The sequence below is a fragment of the Cucumis sativus genome, chromosome 6 (genome assembly GCF_000004075.3).
Source record: "Cucumis sativus cultivar 9930 chromosome 6, Cucumber_9930_V3, whole genome shotgun sequence".
Lineage (NCBI taxonomy): Eukaryota > Viridiplantae > Streptophyta > Magnoliopsida > Cucurbitales > Cucurbitaceae > Cucumis > Cucumis sativus.
Window position 1 is genome coordinate 9,653,685 of NC_026660.2, and position 22,601 is coordinate 9,676,285.

A 22,601-nucleotide genomic window follows, 5' to 3' on the forward strand; every position below is an offset into this window, starting at 1 on the left:
TAACTTAAAAAAACATTATCATTCTATTTAATTTGAAGTTTTGATAAAGTATTTTGTTAAACGATCATGTAGGAAGTTAAACAATTATTCAACCTCTTACACAATCGTTTACCTTTGAACGATCTTATAAAAAGCTAAATGATCGTGTACGAGGTCGTGGATTCTAATCAAACAAACTAACAAAAACTGATAAGAAGAATTTTTAAAAACCATTCAACAAATAAAAATTTGCTCCAACAAAAAAACCGATCAAAACAGCCCGCCTGCCCGAATTGGTTCGGAATTGGTTTTGTTGGCAATGGCAGTCGGTCCGGGCGGTTTTGTTGGCCGAACCGCCCATTGATCACCTCTAGCCCACTAAGGAAAGCCCATAAATAATCACAAAGCCATATTCTCGTTAGTGGGATGAAGGCAAGCCCAATCGTAGATTAATCATCATCCCCGTTCCTTCACCGACGACCGCACAGACAGAAGCTCCGGTGAATCCATAGAGCTGGGAGAAATGTTATCTTTGAAATTTGGGTCAAAATGGGTGGCGGTTGCTACCTCCGAATCAGTCGTAGGACGTCAAAGACACTTGAGAGATCTTTGCTGTTTTTCCAACCGTATTCAGTCAAATGGATTATCTTCTCAATATCAGATTGATTTCAATTCACCATTGTCGTCGAAACATTCTTTGTCTTTGGAAGGTTACATTTCAACTCTGTTGTATTTATATTCGCAAAATTTTGATGTTAGATAGAGTCCTATTTACCATCGTAATATTAACTTTGTATTTGCGGGGTATTGAATTTGATTCTTGGGATGGTTATTGAGGTATGCTAGTTTGATAGGGGGTTTAGTGAGAAGATTGTTGATAATGTTCTTTTTTTTTTTAAATAAAAAATTTATCATTTGAGTTTGATTGAAAATTGATATGTTCTTGTGAAACTGTGGATGATGTGATTTAGGACTGGAGGATGTCATGGTCGGCTACTTTTTTGGGAAGAAGAGGGCGACAGAAGTTGCTCACTCGTATGTGTTTGTATTATCCTTTATCAGCTGACTTTTTTGAGCATTTTTAAGTAGGTTGTATGTTCTTTGCTTTAAGTATTTTGTTCTTCACTGGCCTCTCTTTCTGAATCCAACGGTCTCCATTGGGTTGTATGGGCAGTAGTTTCAAAGCTATGCCCTGTTTTTCTAAACTCGTAAGTGCATTATGGCTTTTGGAAATCTATTCCACAGAAGATTTTGCATGATGAGTAGTTTACTGGTTTATTGTAGCTTTTCAAGCCTTTGCTCAAAATTATACTTCAATCAATATGAGTTGAGAATCACAGGCAGTATGGGCTTGAGAGTATACCATAGTTGGAATATGGAGTTGGAATTTAACTCTTATTTCTTTTTTGTTGAAAGGAACACTTTCATTGAGAAAAAAATGAAAGAATTCAAGGCATTCAGAAAAACCAGCCCACAGAGAAAGAGGAACACCCTTGTAAAGAAAGGGACTTCAACTATGTAAAATAGCACCTATAGAATAATTACAAAAGCCTACAAAGAAACATGATACCAGACAAGGGACCAAATCTTGCTAGGGCTCCTCTTCACACCTCTAAAAACCCTATTGTTCCACTCACCACACACCATCCATAAGATACCATGCACCCCTGCAAATCCAAAAAGAATTTAACCCATCTTACTCATTAGTTTTCTTGTGGAGAAAGTATTCATCAAGACTCTTGAGAGTGGGTTTTCTTTTTTGCGGACTTCGCTTATTCCATCTTTTAGCTTGTGTTCTCACAAGATACAACACATATTCAAAATACATAGGACTTTTTCCATGGTTTAGAATTTAGAATGTAACATTTTTTATTTCTTGCTTTTTAGTTGTTGATCCTTCTGGTTTTGTGATGAGAAGTATTAAAAGTTAATTTTCATGGCTAGCTATTAATTACTTTTTCTTTGTTCATCAGTGTTTGGAAATGTATTGTCAAAAAAGGGGATACAGTAGTAGATGCTACTTGTGGAAATGGTTATGATACTCTAGCTATGGTCAAGATGGTTGCAGATGAATCTGGTTCTGCACGTGTTTATGCAATGGATGTACAAAATGAGGCTTTAGAAAGTACTTCTGCATTGCTGGATGAATCACTCAGTGAAAAAGAGGTATCCTTTGGTCTATCACATTTTAGATGAATCCATGATTTTCTTCCATTACATAACAGCATATACAGCCTATAACTTGTTCCAACTAATGGCCTACAGCCCAAAATGGTAGATATGATGGTTTTCGATAGTCTAAAGTTTATTTAGCATGGTAATGTATGCTGATTTCATGTGATCTAACTATTTGTGACTTTGAGCTGCTCTTCAGGTTTATTTCTGTCAATTCACTTTAAAAAAATGAGATGAACTGATGACTTTACCTTCTGATTTGTCTAGTTTGTCTTTAGAAATGTTTGTTGAAGTGCTTATAGTTTCTAGTTTTATGTAGAAGAAACTTGTTAAACTCTCTTCCATTTGCCACAGCAGAATGGAGGATGTCATTCTAGAGGATTCCCCTGTTAGGTAATAGTTCCACATTTTCTGCTTAGTAATGCAAAAAGAATTATATATGAAGCCAGATTTGTTTTTGTAATTGACACCTATCCTTTCTTGCAAATTTTTTTTGGCTATTAGTGTGAATCTTGAACAATCATTCGAGAAATTTGAGAAAGAAAAAGAAAGAATTCAAATAAACTATCTGTGATTAGATATACCAGTTAAGTTAATGCTCATCTATTTTTAGTCTTGTTGCATTTAACCTAGGGTACCTACCTGGTGGTAACAAAGCAATCACTACAAAGTCAGAAACAACATTTCAAGCACTTAAAGCTGCACACAGGATTCTGAAACCTGGAGGGCTTATCAGCCTAGTGGTTTATGTGGGGCATCCTGGTGGAATGTAATACTTCTGATCCTTCTCTTTTTCTTCCCACTGCTTTCCATGCTTATTTCTCTATCCTAAAGGTAGCAATTTTGGAATTTAAACTTTTATCTATTTATCTTTGTTCTGGTGGACAAATCCTTGAATGCTTCAATCAGTGCAAATTTCATCTTTTTCTTTCATCAGCAGAAAATTATTTCAGAAGTTGATGGAATGGGTTACTAGGGCTAAATGCTCACTTTAATTCCATTTCAATGGGAGGACAAAGGTAGTAATTTTTTAGGTACTTAGCACCTTAGAGAACTACACCCCAAAAGCCAGCATTAGGGTGGGAGAGCCAAGCTACTTAAGTATCACATTGGTCATCACATTCTAACCAACGTGGGACGAACGCATCCCACTCTACCTTGGTTTCTAACAACATTTGTAAAGACTCATCCTCGAACTAATAGATTGATAATAACAGAAACAACTACAACAGCCACCTTTTGATAGGGTGGTACTCTTCCAAGTTTGGATATTCTCCACAACTTAACAAAGCACAAGCATATCCCCTTCACTCACTCACTCTACTATTTATAACAAGATCCACTAACTACACCCTATTTAGTGATCAATATATCCCTTATCTAAGATAATTACCATTATACCCTCTTGCCTAATATCATACTTATCTAGGTACCTTGCATAATTCAATCTCTGAACTTGATATGGCTCTAGTTTCTTTAAAATAAATTGTGAAGGATCACTTCTTGGAGTTATAACACACTGGTATGGACATTGGAGGAATGGTTGCAACGAATTATGTAACGTTTGTCATTTAAGAGTTTATGGTCTGTGGCTGGTGTGGGTTGGATAGTCTAATGTGAGCTGTTATTCTGCAACACTGACTTGATTTTAGTTGTTGACCTACATTCTAGTTTGATATGTAACGGTTTTATTTTCTAATGCTTAGGGAAGAATTGGAGACTATCGAAAAATTTTCTAGCGACCTGGCTGTTGAGAATTGGATTTGTTGTAAGCTACAGATGTTAAACCGGCCACTAGCTCCAGTGCCTGTATTCTTATTCAAGAGATGAAAGTGGTAAGCATTTTTTATTCTTCCATCTGATTCCCAACAACTCCTAGCTTCTCTAAAAAAGTGTTGGTTATTATCATTTATTTAGTAGAAAATGAAGAACTATTAGCAATAGCATAACCAAATCAGATTTGGCTCCATGTAGTATGGAGGCCTAAATATTACCTTGTCATGTGACCAAGTTTCTCACCTTGTCATGTCTCAAACTTAGACCAAGTCAAAACCTATGATGTCATTCAGTAACCATTGTTTTATGTTTTGAAAATTAAGTCTACAAACAGCCCCTTCCACCTTGAAATTTCTTTGCTTATCAATTTTTTATCCATCTTTATAAAAACCAAGCCAAATTTTGAAAACTAAAATATTAAAAAGCTGCTTTTTATTTTTGGAATTTGGCTAAGAATGGAATTATTGTACTTAAGAAATAGGCAAACCATCATAAGAAAATGGTAGAAAGTAGGCTTAATTTTCAAAAACCAAAATAAAAAAACGAAATAATTACCAAATGGGGCTTTATGGTGTGTGGATTTGGATTTAGTGGCATCAAGAAATTATGGCTACATATGACACAGTAATTTCTGTAGTCTAACCATCTCTATGAGTTACAAAGTAGGTTTGTGCAGCTACAAATCACTATTCAATAAGTTGGTGTTTCATGATCCTTGTCTCATCCTTGAGTCTATAATTTGAAGCCTCATAGCATGTATTGTAGGAGTCAGAACAAAACTAAACCAAAACAAGTCAAAATTGTGTTTGTGACTTCGACATAGGATGTATTGTTCGTTTCTTACCTTGAATCGTAAAGAATGAAGCAAGTCGGATCAATCCGATTCAGAAAAAACCAATTGAGTCATAGGTAGTACTCAATACTCTTCATGCAGTCCTCTATTAACTTTTCTTATTCATTTGCCACTCAAGCACTTGGTTCAAGCATTGAAGTAACTTAGATAATCATCATACCATTACCAGTACCAGTTCAAGTTTAGAGAGAGAAAGAGCTTTTTTTCTTGAAGCCACTGTTGAAAATGACTTGGGTTTTGTTTATTAATGAATTATAGGAAGGATTTTTATTAAATACTAGTTTTGACAACTGTTCTGTTGCAATTGAGGCAAACCATTGATCAACTAACGAAAACATGCTTTGAAGAGCCTTCTGGAAATCGAGTTCATATCAGCATTAAATTTGTTGTTTAATTTGAACAATGCAAATTTTATTGATTAATGTTGTGAATATTATAGCTTGTAATGATACTTCTGCATTTAATATTTTGTTCAGACAGTTTATGAAGTTGGGACAATGCTCATGCATAGTTCACTTGCTATTGCCTCTTTTGGTAGCCTTGGTGGCATTGGATTAATTTCATGTCAATCTTGTCATGCAGCTTCATTACCACAAGTAAGTCACAGTAAAGTTATAATTTATTATAGCTCAATGTTACTTGACATGTATTTATTTTATCGAAGTCGGGGGTTCAAATATCTAACGTGTCACTTGTACTGAAAAAATGGAGTACTATCAATTTCGTGCTGATCAACAAGGCTTGTTGACTTGGATTAAAATGTCGATGGATTGAACCTCAAACTTTAAGTCAAATAGAAAATGTCATTATGTTGAGCTAATTTTTTACACTACATCAGCTCTTTTTAGGCATCCTCTTCATCCTTACCGATACTATACTATGATTATACTGGTCCAACTAAACAAAACACACATTGAATAGGATCATTCAATCATAAAAATTGTTGAGAACTAATATGAATGTTTAATTAACATTTAAATGGAAAAAGTTAAACTACAAATTCTTTAATTCATGAATTTGTATCTATTTGATCATTAAAATTTTTAGTGTCTAATATAGTTAGAAGTTTTCAATTTTGTAATTTTGTGTCTAATACATCTCTAAATTTTTAAAATTTTCTGTCGAATACATCTTTTGCTTATTTAAAACTTTCTAAAAGCTCATAAATATCCAATTGATTGCAAATTATAGTTAATATAAAATTAAATTTGGTATCTAATTTTAATTTTTTTTGAATAAATCAAAAGATTTATTACTCACAATATTAAATAATTAGAGACTTATTAGAACAAAAAACGATAGTTTAGAGGCATATAAATATTTTTCAAATATCTAACAAACACAAACCGAAAAATAGTACTAAGCTTGCTCCTTGCAAAACACTACAGGCAAACCAACTGGGATGACATGCCTCGAAGCCACCACGTCCTATTTAGAGGATTTAGGACTTCTAACAAACCTGACAAGCAACAACCTTAACTAATATATGGACCGCACATTTACTTGATATGGGGCATAAGACGAAAGAAACAACATTCACGAGGGAAGCCAACATGCTAGTTTTGTTAATGTGATTGTGCTTTTGTTAGATACAAAAACTCTCTATTCACAAGCCTGATAATGTCAAACGAATCTAACTCAACATTGGAAATTTGAGAGAAACAAGACAAACCGTGGATAAAAGCCAATGCTTCAAATTCCTTAATTACTAACACATTTCTCGCTTGGCTACAGCATCACTAAGAGACCCAAAGTAATATTGAGATAAATTTTCTCTCTCTAACTTCTCTCTCAAAATGTGAGAAAATCTAAAAGAGATGGAAAGTTCAAAATAAATAGGAAGGACTTCTTGGTAGGGTTGATGAGGAAGGTTAGGAAAATTTATATTGAAGAAAGAAATGGTAGGAAATTTGGTAAAATGGAGCTGGACTTTGGGACCTCAGCTTTGGTTAGGGATTGTCTAACAAATGCTGCAGTTGCAAATAATCCCAGGGTTTTTTGGGGTAGAAGAGGGCTGAAGTTCGCCATTATCTTCTTCCAGGTTTTGGAGAATGCAAGAGGTAGGTTTGTCATTCTATCCCTAGAATCTTTTAAAGGAAAAAAGACGAGAATTTTCATATCGAAAGGGAGCAAAGGAAAGGGTAGGAAATCTTTTGCAGAGGAGATATCGGTTTTACTTTTGGGTCTGGAAGGGGCGATTAGAATCAGTTTTGCTTCCGAGGTTTGGAAGGGAAATTAGAAGTTAGGTTTAGTGACCTAACCAGCTAAGGATCGGTTGAAGAAAGGGAAAGAAGGGTCTCAACCGACCATAATTTTGCTCAAGGAAAATAAGGGACCAAGGGTCTAGAATCGAGAAGTACTCAAAATGACAAAGATGTTGGGAAGAAGATGGCAGATGAAAGTGGAAAAGACGGTCACAATTAAGACCTAAATTGAGTGTTAAGCCTTTTTTGGAAGTTATTGATTGAAACCCCATTTTACCTAGGGAGGATGAGGAGATGGTGATGCCATTTTCTTTAGAAGAGATTAAGAAGTCAGTTTTCAGTTGCAAAGGCGACAAATTTTCTGGTGCGGATGGGTTCTCTATGGCTTTCTTCCAAAAGAACTAGAATCTGATTAAAGGGGCTTGGAGGGAGTCTTTAAGGAGTTCTTTGAAAGAGGTATCTTGAACCGTTTGATGGTGGAAACTCTTGTGTCTAGTCCCCAGAAAGGAAAATGCCAATAGAGTTAGGGAGTTCCGACCTATCTGCCTTATCGCTAGTGTTTAAGATTTTGACTAAGGTTCTTGCTAACCAATATTGCCCTCGAAAATTTCTGAAGCTCAAGGTGCTTTTTTAACAGGAAGGCAGATTTCGGATCAAGCTCTTATTGCTAATGAGACTATAGAGGAGTATAGGTCGAAGAAAAAGGAGGGTGTTTTGCTTAAAATTGATTTTGAAAAGCGTTTGATCATGTGGATTGGAATTTTTTGGACAGAGTGATGATGAAAATGAAGAATGTGGATGTGGGGTGTATTAGAAACGTGAAGTACTTGATTCTCGTCAATAGGTCCCCAAAAGGGTCAATACAAGCTTCTAAGGATTTAAGACAAGGGGATCATTTTTCCCATTTTTATTCTTACTCGTGATGAATGTCTTAAGCCGACTTATAAGTAAAGGGGTTGAAGGGAACACTATTGACCCCTTTAGGCTTGGCAGAGATGAAATCACCTTATCGCAACTCCAATTTGCGGACGATACTTGTTCTGTTCCGAGAGAGAAGAGTCCTTCCTCACTCTTAATTATATGGTTGCTTTCTTTGAGGAGTTGTCTGGTTTGGAAATTAATAGAAGCAAATGCACCATCTTGGATATTAATGTGGATGCTATTAAGCTTTAGAGATGGCAGAGGTATTTGATTGTGAGGTTGGTTCCTTCTGTTCGCTTTATCTTGGGCTCCCTTTGGGGAACAATCCGAGGGCTATGTCTTTTTGGGAACTCGTTTGTGAGAAGATTCGTAAGAGATTGGCGAGATGGATGAAAGGGTTCTTTTCTCAAAAGCAGGGAGATTAACTATGATTAAATATGTTATGAATGGAAACCAATGTATTATGTCGCTTTTCAGGATGCCTAGTTCAATTTGTAAAAGTATGGAGAAGTACATGAGAGATTTTCTTTGGGAGGGTGTTGACGAAGGTCATGGTTTCCATTTGTTGAGTTGGGAGTTGGGAGTTGGTGGAGCGTCCTATGAACAAAGGGGAGTTAGAGATTGATAATTTTATATTCCGCAGTAGAGCGTTATTGGCTAAGTGACTCTTGGCTTTTCTCTTGAACCTGAGTCTTTATGGCATAGAATTATTGTAAGCATGGCACCCGTCTCTTTAAATAGACGTCGAAATGGGTTAAAGGCACACACCAAAATCCCTGGAAGGATATTTCCTTTGAGCTTTCCACTTTTTCTCAGTTTACTCATTGCTTTGTAGAGGATGGTAAGGATACATATTTCTGGTAGGACCACTGGGTGGAGAGTCTCCTTTGTTCTTTATATCCCCATCTTTATCATTTATCCTCGTTAGAAAACTGTATAGTCTCGAATTGTTGGGTCAGCTTGGAGAATTCTGCGTCTTTTTTCTTTGGGTTCCTTCGTCATTTAACCAGAAGAGAAGTGACAGCGGCGACCTCTTTTCTTTTCTTGCTTGAGGGGGTGTATTTTTAAGGAGGGGAGAAGGGATGTTCGTGTCTGGACTCCCTAATCCAAGTAGTGGTTTCACGTTTAAGTCCTTGTTTAGTCTTTTGTGTTAGACCTTTCTCCCTATTCTAAGTCGATCTTTGATATGGTCTGGAGGGCTAAGGTTTCCAAGAAAGTTAGATTCTTTATATGGCAAGTCTTGCTTGGGCATGCTGACACTATGGAAAGGCTTGTTAGGAAGAGGACTTCTCTTGTTGACCTTTTTTGCTGCATGCTTTGTCAGAAGGCGGAGGAAGATCTTGTTCATCTTTTTTGGGACATACTGCCATTATGTGAGGGTAGTGTGGAGCTCTTTCCTGTAAGTGTTTGGTGTCAGTTTTGCTGGCTCTAGGAGTGTCAAAGCGATGATCGAGGAGTCCTTCTCCATCTGCCGATAGAGGGGTGCCTTTGGGAACATGGGCACAGGTGGTGCATAGAGTTCAACCATTGTGTTTAGTTGCCAATCGTTGAGGTTGGAACCTTGAGTAGACTGTCGGCGGTAAGCCAGAGGAAGGTGAGGATGACATCAAGTCATCATGCCCCTTATGCCCTGGGCAACACGTGCTATAATGGCCGAGAAAGAGTTATGATCTTGTGAGGCTAACTCCAAAAACCCGTCATTAATTCGGATTGTTGGTTGCAACTCGCCTGCATGAAGCCGAAATCACTAGTAATTGTAGGTCAGCCATATGGTGGTGAATTCGTTTTTAGGCCTTGTACACACTGCTTGCCACACTATTGTAGCTGGCCATGCCCGAAGTTGTTACCTTAACTGCAGGAGGGAGATGCCAAAGGCAGGCCAGTGACGGAAGATAAATGGGGCTTTCTATGGGTGGCTGGAGTGTGTGCCATTGTTTGGGACATTTGAGGTGAGAGGCATGGGCAGGTTTTTAGGGGTAGGGAGAGGGAGCATAGTGAGATTTCATCTTTGGCTAGATTTCCTGATAATCTCCCACTTTGAAAAAGCTTAATTCTTTGAACATCATCTCCCAAACCACTTTGTTGAGACACAACATCCTCCAACTCTCATCTAATACACCCTGCCTTTAATCCTAACTAAGTCTTACTGGAACCTGCAAATTTTGTCAAATTCCTCACACAAGCTGTTTGGAATCTTAAAATATTGTAGCTTGGGATAGCATAGGCAACAACCTTGATAAGAACTTCCTTTCCACGCACAGAGAAAAGACTTCCCTTCCACCCTTGTAACACATTCCACACCCGAACAGTAATCCTTTTGAACAATCTGGTCTGGCTCCTCCAATTATGTGTAGGAAGACCTAGATTAGTGCTGAGATTGTCAGATCTTTTAGCCACCAGAATCTGATTGAGCTCAGATGTCATTCTTCTCATAAATATTCTTACTGATTAAGCAAAAAGGAGACTTATCTAGGTTGATCATTTGACCCATAGCCTTTTCGTAAACTCTAAGCACCTTTGTCAGATATTTTAGCCACCAGCATCTGATTGAGCTCAGATGTCATTCTTCTCATTAATATTCTTACTGATTAAGCAAAAAGAAGACTTATCCAGGTTTATCATTTGACCCGTAGCCTTCTCATAAACTCCAAGTACCTTTGTAATAGTGTAACAATCCTTCCTTGAAGCTTTGAGAGACACCAGGTTGACATCTGCAGAAAAGAAAAGAAAGCATAAGAAAGGGCAATGCTTGTTAACATGCAAATCACTCATTTGAAAAAAAGGGTGGATAGCCCAGCACAAATTGGGAACAAGTAGAGAGACAAGGGATTCCCTAATCTAAGGCCTCAATTGAATGCAAACTTTTTAAAATGTAACCCGTTCACAAGAACTCCAAACTTGACATATTCCACAACTCTCAAGGCAATTTACCAATTTTATTTTCAAACTCAAGCTTACTAAGAAAATCTCATTTTCACTTTGTTTTGAGTTTTGCTCAGGTTAATTAGCTTCAAAACAATATGACACTCCTTACTACTTCACTTGCTATTGCTAGCGTGGATGCACAAAAACCAAGGTTACATGTTCTATAATAAGTTTGCCTAGGATAAAACTCAGGCCCATTTAAGCTTGTTAGTCAATGCATCTGCAATGATTTTGTATGAGATATTGCACAGGTTAGACATGGATAAAATCTACCACCCTCTTTTTTTCAAAACACCTTGGTATAAAAATTTCTACGTGCTTAAAAAAATGTCTTTAGCACACTCAGAATCAATTCAAACTGGTCCTACATGAAAGTGGCAAAATTTATAATCTCTTCTTTCAAATATAACAAAGTATAGATAAAATAGACTTATATTATAGGTAGAATTTAAAAGATTTTGCTATATTTGCGATCTTTTTCAAATGTTATATATAAAACTATTTTGAATCTAAATGCTATATTTGCAATTATTTCTAATTTAATTTATTTTTTGGAGGGGCTTATTTTGAGTCAAGTATATTGTTCCTACTATTCTTATTTAGAATGGATTCGTAAAAAAAGAAAAAAGAAAAAAAAAAGAGGATTTGAATGATTAAGTAGGGTAGTGTGCCTAAAAGTGAAATTAACATATGATAATGGTGCGAATCAATGAGAAAATTAGTTTGGTCTGAGAGAGAAAAATTGAGAAGAGGAAGAAGCCTTGTCAATGGAGAAACAATATATGGTTTTCTTAAAAAAAAAAAGAAGATAAAAACGGTGAGATCTGGAATAGAATTAAATTTCCAGATTTGAAATTATTGACCATATTTATATTTAGTTGAGGTCTATTATATGACCTATTTAATTGTGGCTTCAGAGGCCAAGGCCTCTTCTTCCCAAGTGGCCTAATGGTCTGCCTCGGCATCAAAGGCCAAGGTTGAGGCCACTCTCTTCCCTTCACTAAATATCATATCTTGTGGGTCATACAGCCTTGTCTCCATGGTCAACCTAAATTGGTGTTTCTGAATCCCTTTCAGATTAAGAATCCTAAAGTTCATCCCTCTACAGAGGAGGCGTACCATCCAAAATTAAGTAATTCTTCCCATCCTTTGCTTGCTCTGACCTCTTTTGTTGAACATTGACTTAAGCATCAAACGTTTGTGGTAGGTACCGTACCAGCCCGATGTTCTTTTCTTCTAATTTGTTTTGTAGGGTGTCTTTCTTTCCAAAACTTGGAAATTTACCTCTGATGGTTAAATAAGTTTTCTTCTCTATGTATATATATTGTAGAACTATGTAAAATATTAATATTGCGAACAATGGCAGATTCAGAAAATTGATTGATAGGGAGCTTCGAAGAGAAAAAATAAAAATTTGGAAAAAAACTGCATAGGTAAGACTTGAACTCATGTCAGTAGATGAACTAACATACACAATTATCACTAAGTCACCAACAAATATTAAACTTTAAATAGTTTTGTTTATACATATTACATAAAGATGATAAAGTTGAGGAGGACCCGAACCTCCTAGGTCTATATTAAATCCGTCGTGATTGTGAAAGAGTAAATAATACACTAGCCAAGCGAGTTGGATCTAAAACACTGATTTGTTGGATCTAAAACACTGATTTGAAGGATTAAACATGCTTTTGTTTGGATTAAACATGCTTCTCAAAAAACAAGAAACAACCAGAAATACTCACATTGATGTTGCTCAAAATCCAAATTGTCTAAATGGGTCGTAAACTGAGTGTTGGGAACGAAATTGTGAGTGTTGGGAGCGAAATTGTGGAGTCGGATGATTGATAAATTAGATAGGATTTTAGTGAATTGAGAGAGTTTTTTCAAGTTTGAATTATTCCATCAATTTGCTAAGAGTTTCATTCTTCCAAAAAATTTCTTAGTTCCATTAAGGCTTCTCCATTTGAGGAGAAACTCATGCAAATTAAATTGCACATGGAATTGACACATAACTTGATTGATTATAAGCGGGATTAGTGTTAAACTTATGTAAGTACACCAAGCAACCAACAACATTAGTCACATAAACACTTGAAGATGGAAACTTCCACTCAAGTTAAAAAAACACACTAACATGATCAAAATTTTCAAATTCATGAAAATTCAATTTATATATTAATTCATCTATAAAATTAATTTTAAACAATTAAATAAACAATTTAGTTAATTAGTAAATTTTCACTAATTTCGATTAATTGAATATAAATTCACATACTCTCTCTTCTTATATGCCAAGTCATTTAAATATATCAAATGTATTTAAAGTTAATTATTCATCACACCTTTTTAGGGTTTATTTGAGTTAACCGACTAAACTTTTAACCTAGCTAACCAACATTTATTAATTACTAGGATATTTCACTAAAGCTTAGTAGTTGCACTCTCATCAGTGTAGATATATTTATGTCCACTTGATATAATCATGATTAGTAAGTCGAACTTTCACAGGTAAACGAGTCTCTTGGGTTAATGAGAGGGTAAGACCCCTTGTTCAACACCCGAAGTTAGCAATTAAGGGAACCTATCTACCATCTCTAGAAATTGGTAGGAGTGAATTCCATCTTGCAAGCTCAGTCTTACCCCTAAAATGAGAAACTTATTAAGCTAGCAAACTCGGGCGACTCTCACCCATGATGATCTCTAAAAAACAAGAGTTTCATAGTCAATTACCTAGGTCGTCAAATTTAAAATAGTCAGTTTTAAACAGTAAATGGTTGATGCTAATTAAAAGTGACTATTTCAAGGTTTAGTCTTATGCAAATTGCAAACTCATTATATAGGATGTTGCCACTCGTATGTTTCGACGAACAATTTAGAATCACTTTGTAATTTGTATCAAATACAAAGTAGGCCATCCATAGTGTCCCTAGAAGGATAAGGTACTTAACCCTTATCCCTATATTATAGGTGATTTTAGCTATTTACTTGAACTAGTTCCACTTTTATGGCAACACGTAAAGTTCTAGTATTCATATTATAGCTATGCGATCTTAGTTTACTAGGTTCATTGTTATAATGAGCAAAATTACTATTCAATATTATTTTTATTGAATAAGTTCTCACTAACAACAAATAAAAGAATATGTTTATTTTTTGCAAATCAGGACAAAATCATGGTTGAACTATAAAGTAGAGATTACTGTTGAGTTTGTTTTCACATTTTGAAAGCGACGTTGAAAATAAAAATGACGTTGAAAATAAAGAGAAATCTATTTTGTGAAATCAAAGAAAAGGAGGATTATTGGGTTTCAAATAAAGAGGACAAAAGTACACATCTTGCACGTTTACAATGTTAGGAGTTTTAATCAATTTTTGTAGGTGAACAACTTACAACCTTATCATTTACAAGAACCAACCACATAACTACATCGCTTTTCTCCCATTTCTGTGCCTTTCCAATTATTTCTATATTCATTTGTCAAAGAAAGTTGCTTATATGAAATGAATCAATTCTATAAAAGGATTTTTTAAGATGCAAATTTCTCATATTTTATGGTTTGTTATGCCATATTCCTTTGATTTTTGTTTTTTTTCACTTACCAATGTTTTTACAAACTAAGTCATCATTTTTCTTTTTAATTTTGACCAGTGGCATGTAATTGTAAGAAAATAGAGTTAGTTTTAAAAAACTTAAAATCAAATAGTTACCAAATAATTCTTATTTGTTGAAGCTTTAGTCAACCAAGGTTGCTTTTAGATTCACTCGAACTTCGCACTTATATCAAGGTGGTGTTTCAGATATAGAATAGGTAATGGAGTCGTCGAACCAACAATGTAAGAATTTAATAAAACATAGAATTGATATGTTTCTTTATTAGTGGATCCTTCAAATTTCGAGAACCAAACAAAAAAGTGAAATGAGCCATCCCTCCTCGACTCCGACTCCGACTCCAACTCCTTTGGCCAAACACTCTCGGATTACTAATTCTTATATTTATAACTGCTAAAATGAGATTTTTATTTGAAGAATTGTTATCAATAACACGAAAAATGAAACTATTTACAAGAAAAAGTAGAAATTTCAAATAGATTATAAAGTTCGATTAATTTTGCTATATTTTGTTATTTTTGAAACTATCATTTTTTATTCAGGAAATTGTATCAAATGATAAAAATATTTAGAAAAAAATAACTTATGATACTAATTTTTTTGCATATTACGACAAAATTAGTGATATCGCTAATCATAGAACTATCAGATAGTCAAATTTAGAAAATGTTGTATGAACTCTATTATTATAAATATTTTTTGCTATTTTTGGGAAAGCTCCTTTTTATATAATATTTTATTTAGAGTTGGTTGAGATTTCAAAATACAATCTCCTTTTTAGTTTATTGAATCATTTTCTTTTTGTTTTATGTTTTTCTTAATCAAAATCTAGCACACATGATTAGATCATTTAATTGAAACATAAGACAAATCTTTTTTTTTAAAAGAAGAAATCATTTTGTTTGTAAGATTCTGGAAAGTACTTTATGTTAAAGAATCGTTAATTGATCACGTTTTTTAATCTTTCTCGAGAAAAACTAATTAAATTTGGCAACTTGTACCGAAATTTTTATTACAATTTCATCAAAAAGTACTTTTTCTTTCTGAAAATATATTCATTTACGTTAGAATTTTTTTTTTAAATATCTCGTTTTGGTTAAATAATCTTTTTTTTTTCATATCTCTTAATATTTGGATCAATTTATATACTCTCATTAATTTCATTAATCTCACGGGACAACTCTACTTGATCCTGGTAGGTGGTCTTGACCTTCTAGTTAGTTTCAAAACTATCTCATTTTTTTTAAAGAAAAATTCATAAAATAGTTGATCAAATAATGAAAATAATTTACATGCCAGAGTAGACACTATTCATATGTTTATCTAAATTTTATAAAGATGATGCGATAGAAAAATCAACAATAAGCTAACGTTAAAGTTTATTTAGAATTACATTAATTAAATTAAATGAGTGAAAGTATTAAAATGAAACACATACACAGTAACTAAAATGGTAGAATTTTCATTATATTTAAAGGTTTGTTTTCAAATATAACAAATGAACCAAAATATTTATAAAAGTTGAACATTTTTTGTGATAGACATTGATAGATACTAAAAGACTATTAGACATAGAACACTAATGAATAATAATAATAATAAATATAAGTATCTATTTAAATGGTTGATTTACTTTATTTTAGTAATTTTGCTATCTAAAATAAATAATTAATTACCTCTATTTAAATCCTTGGTTTTGTTATAGGAAACACAAATCAACCCTTCTTTACTTTAATTTGGTAGGAAAAGGTAAGAAAATGAATATGGAGTTAATGGTTGAGATGTCAATCAAATGGCATATGAAGTAGAAAGAAGATGAGAAAAGCAAAGTATATTATATATATATATATATATATATTTGAGTGAAGTTTGGTGTAGATTTAAATCCAAAGCCACTGATTGGGGCTTAGTTCATATGTCAATATTGTCTGCATGTGTGTATACTTCTTTGATGCTATTGGGTCCAAGCCAAAGCAATGTCCTTTGACTTTGAACTTTTTGTAAAAGGACTTCACCATAGGCTCACCAAATTAACCCATTTTCTTCTCGACAGTAGTAGGTGGCATTCCTTTTGGTAGTTTATTACGAGGGGGATCTTCGGTCAATTAGGTTAGGTTACTGCCAGCAATCTTGGAACATGATCATTGTAGTAATTACTTTAATCAAATTTCTAAGGTATTTGAATACTTTAAACTATGGACAATATTTTATGAGATATCAACCTCTTCTCTAATTCTACTTATGAAATAGTAGTTTATAGCTCTTGCTATCAGAGAATAGGGTTAATGACTTCAAAACTTTCTTGAAATATTTCATTTGGGCTAAAACTTGTAAATGCAATATGCATTTATTGACAATTTAGCACCCAATTTCCATTAATGATGATACATAAAACTAAAAAAACCCAGCAAATTCAAATTGATTCAATAGTTTAGTTTGGTGTTTTAGACAGTTTGCCGATTAAACCTCTCATACGCATATAGCTTGTTCGTTTACTCTGACATTTTTTGTTTGATTTTTTCCCACTTTCTTTTATGTATTGTATTGTTTATATCGTAAAAGAAATTGATACTTTCATGAGTCGAAGCATTAATTGCCGTTTAATATTATAACATTTAGATTGTATTGAAACATCAGGAGGGGTGATTTTTCATTTACAAATTTGACTTTCATATGTCCAAATTTATTAAAGTAATCACACAAATTGAATTATACTTTGACATGTTTTGATCGTGAATTGAGATAATATATATGGGCTCACAACGTTTTTTAACCTTCGTGAACCTTTCAAATGGATACACTCATTGCAAATAAATGGTCCCACAAAGTTTTACTTCTCTAACAAGGTATATAGTGAGATGTACCATTATCGTGAAGAATGAAGGAGGGACGTACTTCTTGTTAGATTTTATGTTCTAAAACTCGTAGATAGTAAATGTAATATGTTGACCGTTATTAATAAGTGATAGTAAATTATTCATGAGAGATTGTTTTTAGATTTGTACTGATGAGAGTGGTCTGTTGATTGCCGACTCAGTGCTTATCATTTTGGGGACAAGACTAAGTGGGGAGCTGAGAACATAATCACACAAGATGAAATTCATTCATTCCTGATATTACGATAAGTAGATAAGTGTTCCCTTAAATAGTACTTTCGAAATTTGAACAAAATGCCCTACCCTCTTTATGACACGAGAGGAGTTTCTGTTTATTGGTTGGACCATAATCATGTTGTTCATTAGATGAGCACAATATTTAAGGATTAGAAGTAACCTAGGGGTAAAACGGTAATTTGACCCAACTGGTTTTACGAACTATATCTACCGTGAGAAGAGTTCAATTATTGTGAGTCTTTAGTGGATTCTACACGCATTTAACGAATATTGATTAATGTGGTTCATGAGTTTAACCAATTAATCTCATATCGTTGTAGCTTTTGATCTGTATGTCCATTAGGTCCCCTTCTTAGCTCGTAAAAAATAATTAGATTTATTTATATTGGTTATAATTTGAAATGTTTAAATTTACTTTGGAAATTAATATAATGTATGATGATACATTATAATATAAAGTTTTGTCACACTCTGTTCAATATTTTTTCCTCTAACCTAATTCATGGTATAAATCTACTCTTTAAAAACATTCCTTTTTTCAAAGTAAGTTTAGTAGAACACTTTTCAAGAAATTTTATAAAAGTTTCGACAAAGTCTCCCCTGAAAAATAGACTAACCACACCTGAAAAATAGAAGAAAAACAAACTTCTAAGCTTTTAAAACTCGAATAACATCTAGTGTGTCTCACCACGCACTCATGCAGACTATTCCAGAGTTTCAAGTAGAGTTTATATTCAACTAGAAATTAGTTATAAAATATTTATAGTTCAATGAGAATTTGTCAAAACACATATTAGTGCAACTCTTGCTACTTCTAACTACATGAGTCAACTAACCTTACACTTCATGAGGCCACCTAAATTAGGGATCCGTTTGGATTGGATTAAGGAAAAAAATGTTTTTGAAAAACTCATTTTTGTTTAAACACTTTTTCCTACAAAATGTTTAAAATACACTTAAAAATCTATTTTGAGTGTCTTTCAAACACTCTAGTTTTTTTTCAAAATAACTTATTTTCTAAATTAAATACTTGAAAATGTAATCCAAACACACCATAAGCTTTTCACCTACAAACCATTGAACTTGAAATCTAGATACTTAACCCCATGAGCATTCAACTTAGTTCAAATTCAACGGATCTTTTATGTAGATACACTTTTATCCCCACTATCTATGATGCTTGGGATTTGTACCCATCATATTACCACAAGTCAAACTTAAAGACTTCCTAACGTCACTTAAACCATTTAAGTTTCAAACACGTAGAACAACACCCAACGACCTCCAAAGCTAGAAGAAAGTCTCTTCCTGACCTCTAACATTCAACTTTAGGACCCAAGTCTTATGAGTAATCTAATCTTAATGCTAGATTCAATGGGCATGTAAGAACTCGAAGAAAATTCACTTAAATTACTCGAAAACTTATCAAGAACTAATCAAAGTACTTTAACTTCAATGGATAACATCTTAATCATCTTCGTAGTTCAAAATCAAGCATCCACACCCATGATTTACTTAATATGATCACTAAGATTAGATGGGTACTCAAGATCGACTTCAAAAAGCACTACAAGAAAGGGGGGCTCTCCTGACACACAAAATCGTCGGGAGATATATGAAAAGCGTCAAAAAAGGCTTTTCCGACGCATAAATATACGTCAGAACACAAGTCGGAAAAAATGTGTCGGGAGAGGAACTCCCGACACACAAGTTGTGCGTGGGGAGTTCCTAAACATCTCTTGACGTTGTATGAACGTCGAAGATGCTGTCAATATAGCATCAGGAGATGTCTAGGAACTCCCAACGCACATGTGCTTATTTTGAAAGCTAGCCGTCAACGACATAAGTATTATTTTCCCGTTATCTGTATTTATTTTCAAAGCATGCTTAGACATAAAAAATTGTATCTATAATTTTTTTGCCAATGTAATGGTATTTTTAGGTTTCCAATTAATTTAAGTTTAGGTTATGTTAATTTTTCTGCTCCTAGGGTGCTCTTATCCCGTTACTTCTCTAGTAAACATAATGTAATCATAATGTCTTCTTGGAGCTTCTCTACTTGTATAACATCTATAACTTTGTTACATATAGAATTGAAAAAAAAGATGCAGACGAGTTATAACATATCAAACATGTTTTGAAAGCACAAATCTAATTGCAATGAGGAGCAATTGTTGTAAGAAGACATGACAATCATGAGATTTTATACTGTTCAGTTTTAAATCTTCTATTGTGACACAAGATTCCTAACATTGGAGGAGTAACCTTGAGGAACTTTCATTTATGATAATGTACTCTTCAAAAGAAAAAAAATTCTTTTTTCATAGTAAGAGTATAACAAGTAGGGGGAATGAAATTCTTTTTATCTCCATTAATAGGTGTTAGGTCGAATCTTAAAACCAGCTAATCACGTCTAGCATTCAAATCGTTCTTAGTTTTTTCTAGAATATCGAGAATTATACTGAAAATATTCATGCAAACATTTTTCTCAATATGCATCACACCTAAACAATGCCTAAAATGGAGATGCTTCCAATAGAGGAGCTTGCAGAAAGCAGACCTCCTATTTTGACAACTCTTGGTACTTCCTTTCGAGTGTTTTCTTTTTCTTCTATGAAAGTTAAGATCTTTAGTTTTTTTTTTTCAAATAAAACCTCCCTAGACAAAGGTTCGGGAATACTTCCAAGTTCTCGCTGAGCATTAAATGATTTATTTTGACGATGAAAAATGATGATTTTGTGGTAGAAATTTTTGATGTCCAAGGTATGCCATTTTTTTTCTCCATATTTCAATCGTATTGAAGATGTGTTATCTCCACAAATTAGACATGCCTTATACCCTTTCACACTACATCCACTAAGGTTTCCATATGCTGGAAAATCATTAATCATCTCCAATAGAACTGTTCTTAGGTTGAATAGTTCCTCATTATAGGCATCGTAACATAGCTCACCACTTTTGTTTCATATACAACCGTAGGGAAGAATTATAAATCACCATCACAACTAGCTAACAACTGTACTTGGAGCTCATATCACTACGCGAATTTATTCCATCCGCTAACAATGCTAAACGAAGATTTCTAGGTTCATAACTAAATTTTGGTCACATTGTGTCGACTAACTTCCAAGCTGGAGAGTCAGCAGGATGCCGTAATTTATGATCAGTTTCTCTTTTATTAGCATGCCAAGTTAAGTTTTTAGCACATTAAACACTTGTAAATATCTGTTAAAATTGTGGAATTGGTGGAAAGTAGCACATTATTTTAGCAGAGTTTTTCTTTTTCTTATTTTCATCTTTACCATATTTCCACCTAGACTCACTGCATTCACGACACACAATTGTGTTGACATATTCCTTTCGATACAAGCAATTACAATCATTAAGGCATGCATGAATCTTTTCATATTTCATTCCTAGTGCATCTAACATTTTCTTTGCTTGATACATTGATGTAGGGAGGTCATTAGTAGAAGGTAGGATGTCTTTTAATGCTCTTAGTAATTCTGAGAAACTAATGTTACTCCATCAATCTCTAACTTTTAAGTTATAAAACTTCACTAATGTAGACACCAATGTCTAATCCTTCATATAACGGCTTCTCAACATCATTAAACAATTTCTTGAAACCACTTTGATCCTTTGAATATTGCTCATGAGCAATTTCAACCATTTTCTTTATATTTCCAACATAATTCTCTTCATAAATACACTTAGAGGATTCTCCATGGAAGAATGAACTAGGAAGTTCTTCACCCTATCCAAACCAAATCTTATAACTTTCATCAATGCATTAAAATATAAATGATCTCTAATATCATTTGCTATATGTCTTTGACAATTTTCACACTTCAAACAAGGACAACAGATAGAAGTATTATTTGTATTGGAAAATCCAAATCTGGTGAAATTTTCTACACCCAACTCAAACTCTTAAGATACTCTACTATTTGACATCCATGATTTATCCATACTTATAATATGCTAATCTCATAGCTACAATATTCCAAATTAGGTAACTCATAATTCATACAACTTATAATATTGTACAAAACTGGTATTTCTATAGAACACATAACAACTTTAACTCACAACAACTCATAATAAGTGCATAAATATCACTCATTCAACATATTGAACAATATTGGTATTTCTATAGAACTTAAGTACTTGTGACCTAAATCTTGCTCAAAATTACATAAGAGTTAGTAACACTCATTCAACATATTGCTACCTAATTCAAAATCAAGGGAAGAATCATCATGTCGTTAAAGGAAAAGGCAAAAATAAAATTGAAAGATAGGACTTAACGTGATTAATTAATTGGACATTTAAGCTTAGATTTCTAAGTAAGACCTACCAAGTGAAATCTCGCAATATTATTGAGAAGTAACTAAAGCCATAGAGAAAATGAGTAAAGATTCGTACCTTCAAAGGAAATTTGGATTTGGCACCTAAAAGTGAAATAGGTGTTCTTTGTAGTGAAATCGATGTTCTGTGCAGGAAAATCAATCAGTGAAGGGACAAATGGAGTGCCTAGCATTAGAGATCTTCATCAGTGTCGAATCAGTGGGCAACAAAGGAGATGCCGACAACGGAAGACCCAAACGCAAACCTAAATGCAGAACGTCGACAACGGAGGACATAAACGCACAACGCCAATGATGAGGAGATTGCAGGTAAACGTCGACTTAGGTAACAAACACAAATGCAAACCAAACACCAATGGGGATCGATGCAAACGACAACTAAGGATGACATAAACACCAACGAGGGACGACACAAATGCAACTGCAAACGTCAATAGGGGACGACACAAATGTCAATAGGTGACGACATAACTGATTTAAAGATTCAAACGTCAATGGAGGCAACGTAAACACAACAGTCAATCGATTCAAAACCAATGAAGAAGGTGAAGAGGGACAAACATGAAGTTAAGAAATATGCAAGAAGGTGAAGAGGGATATTTTTTTAAAGTTTCCTTTTATGCTAAAAATTAAAAATATATATATAAAAAGTAGTTAATTTCCATAAATATA

The 22,601-nt window shown here is 33.9% G+C and overlaps 1 protein-coding gene across 7 annotated transcripts; it reads left to right on the forward strand.

Moving 5' to 3' along the window:
* The first annotated feature begins 386 nt into the window (after positions 1–386).
* Positions 387–12,219, forward strand: LOC101214958 (putative rRNA methylase YtqB). Of its 7 annotated transcripts, none has more exons than XR_004217714.1 (9): positions 387–689; positions 951–1,014; positions 1,953–2,145; positions 2,474–2,547; positions 2,768–2,923; positions 3,861–3,989; positions 5,260–5,379; positions 11,863–11,965; positions 12,041–12,219. XR_004217714.1 is itself a non-coding variant. In XM_004139853.3 (7 exons), exons 1-6 carry the CDS (start codon positions 503–505, stop codon positions 3,982–3,984), a joined length of 798 nt encoding a protein of 265 aa, XP_004139901.1. In that variant the 5' UTR covers positions 387–502; the 3' UTR covers positions 3,985–3,989; positions 5,260–5,615. The 7 variants fall into 7 exon arrangements, 2 of the variants coding, with proteins under 2 accessions (XP_004139901.1, XP_011656977.1); XR_004217712.1 differs by having other exon boundaries at positions 11,911–11,965; XR_004217713.1 differs by having other exon boundaries at positions 11,863–12,219.
* The last annotated feature ends 10,382 nt before the right edge of the window (positions 12,220–22,601 follow it).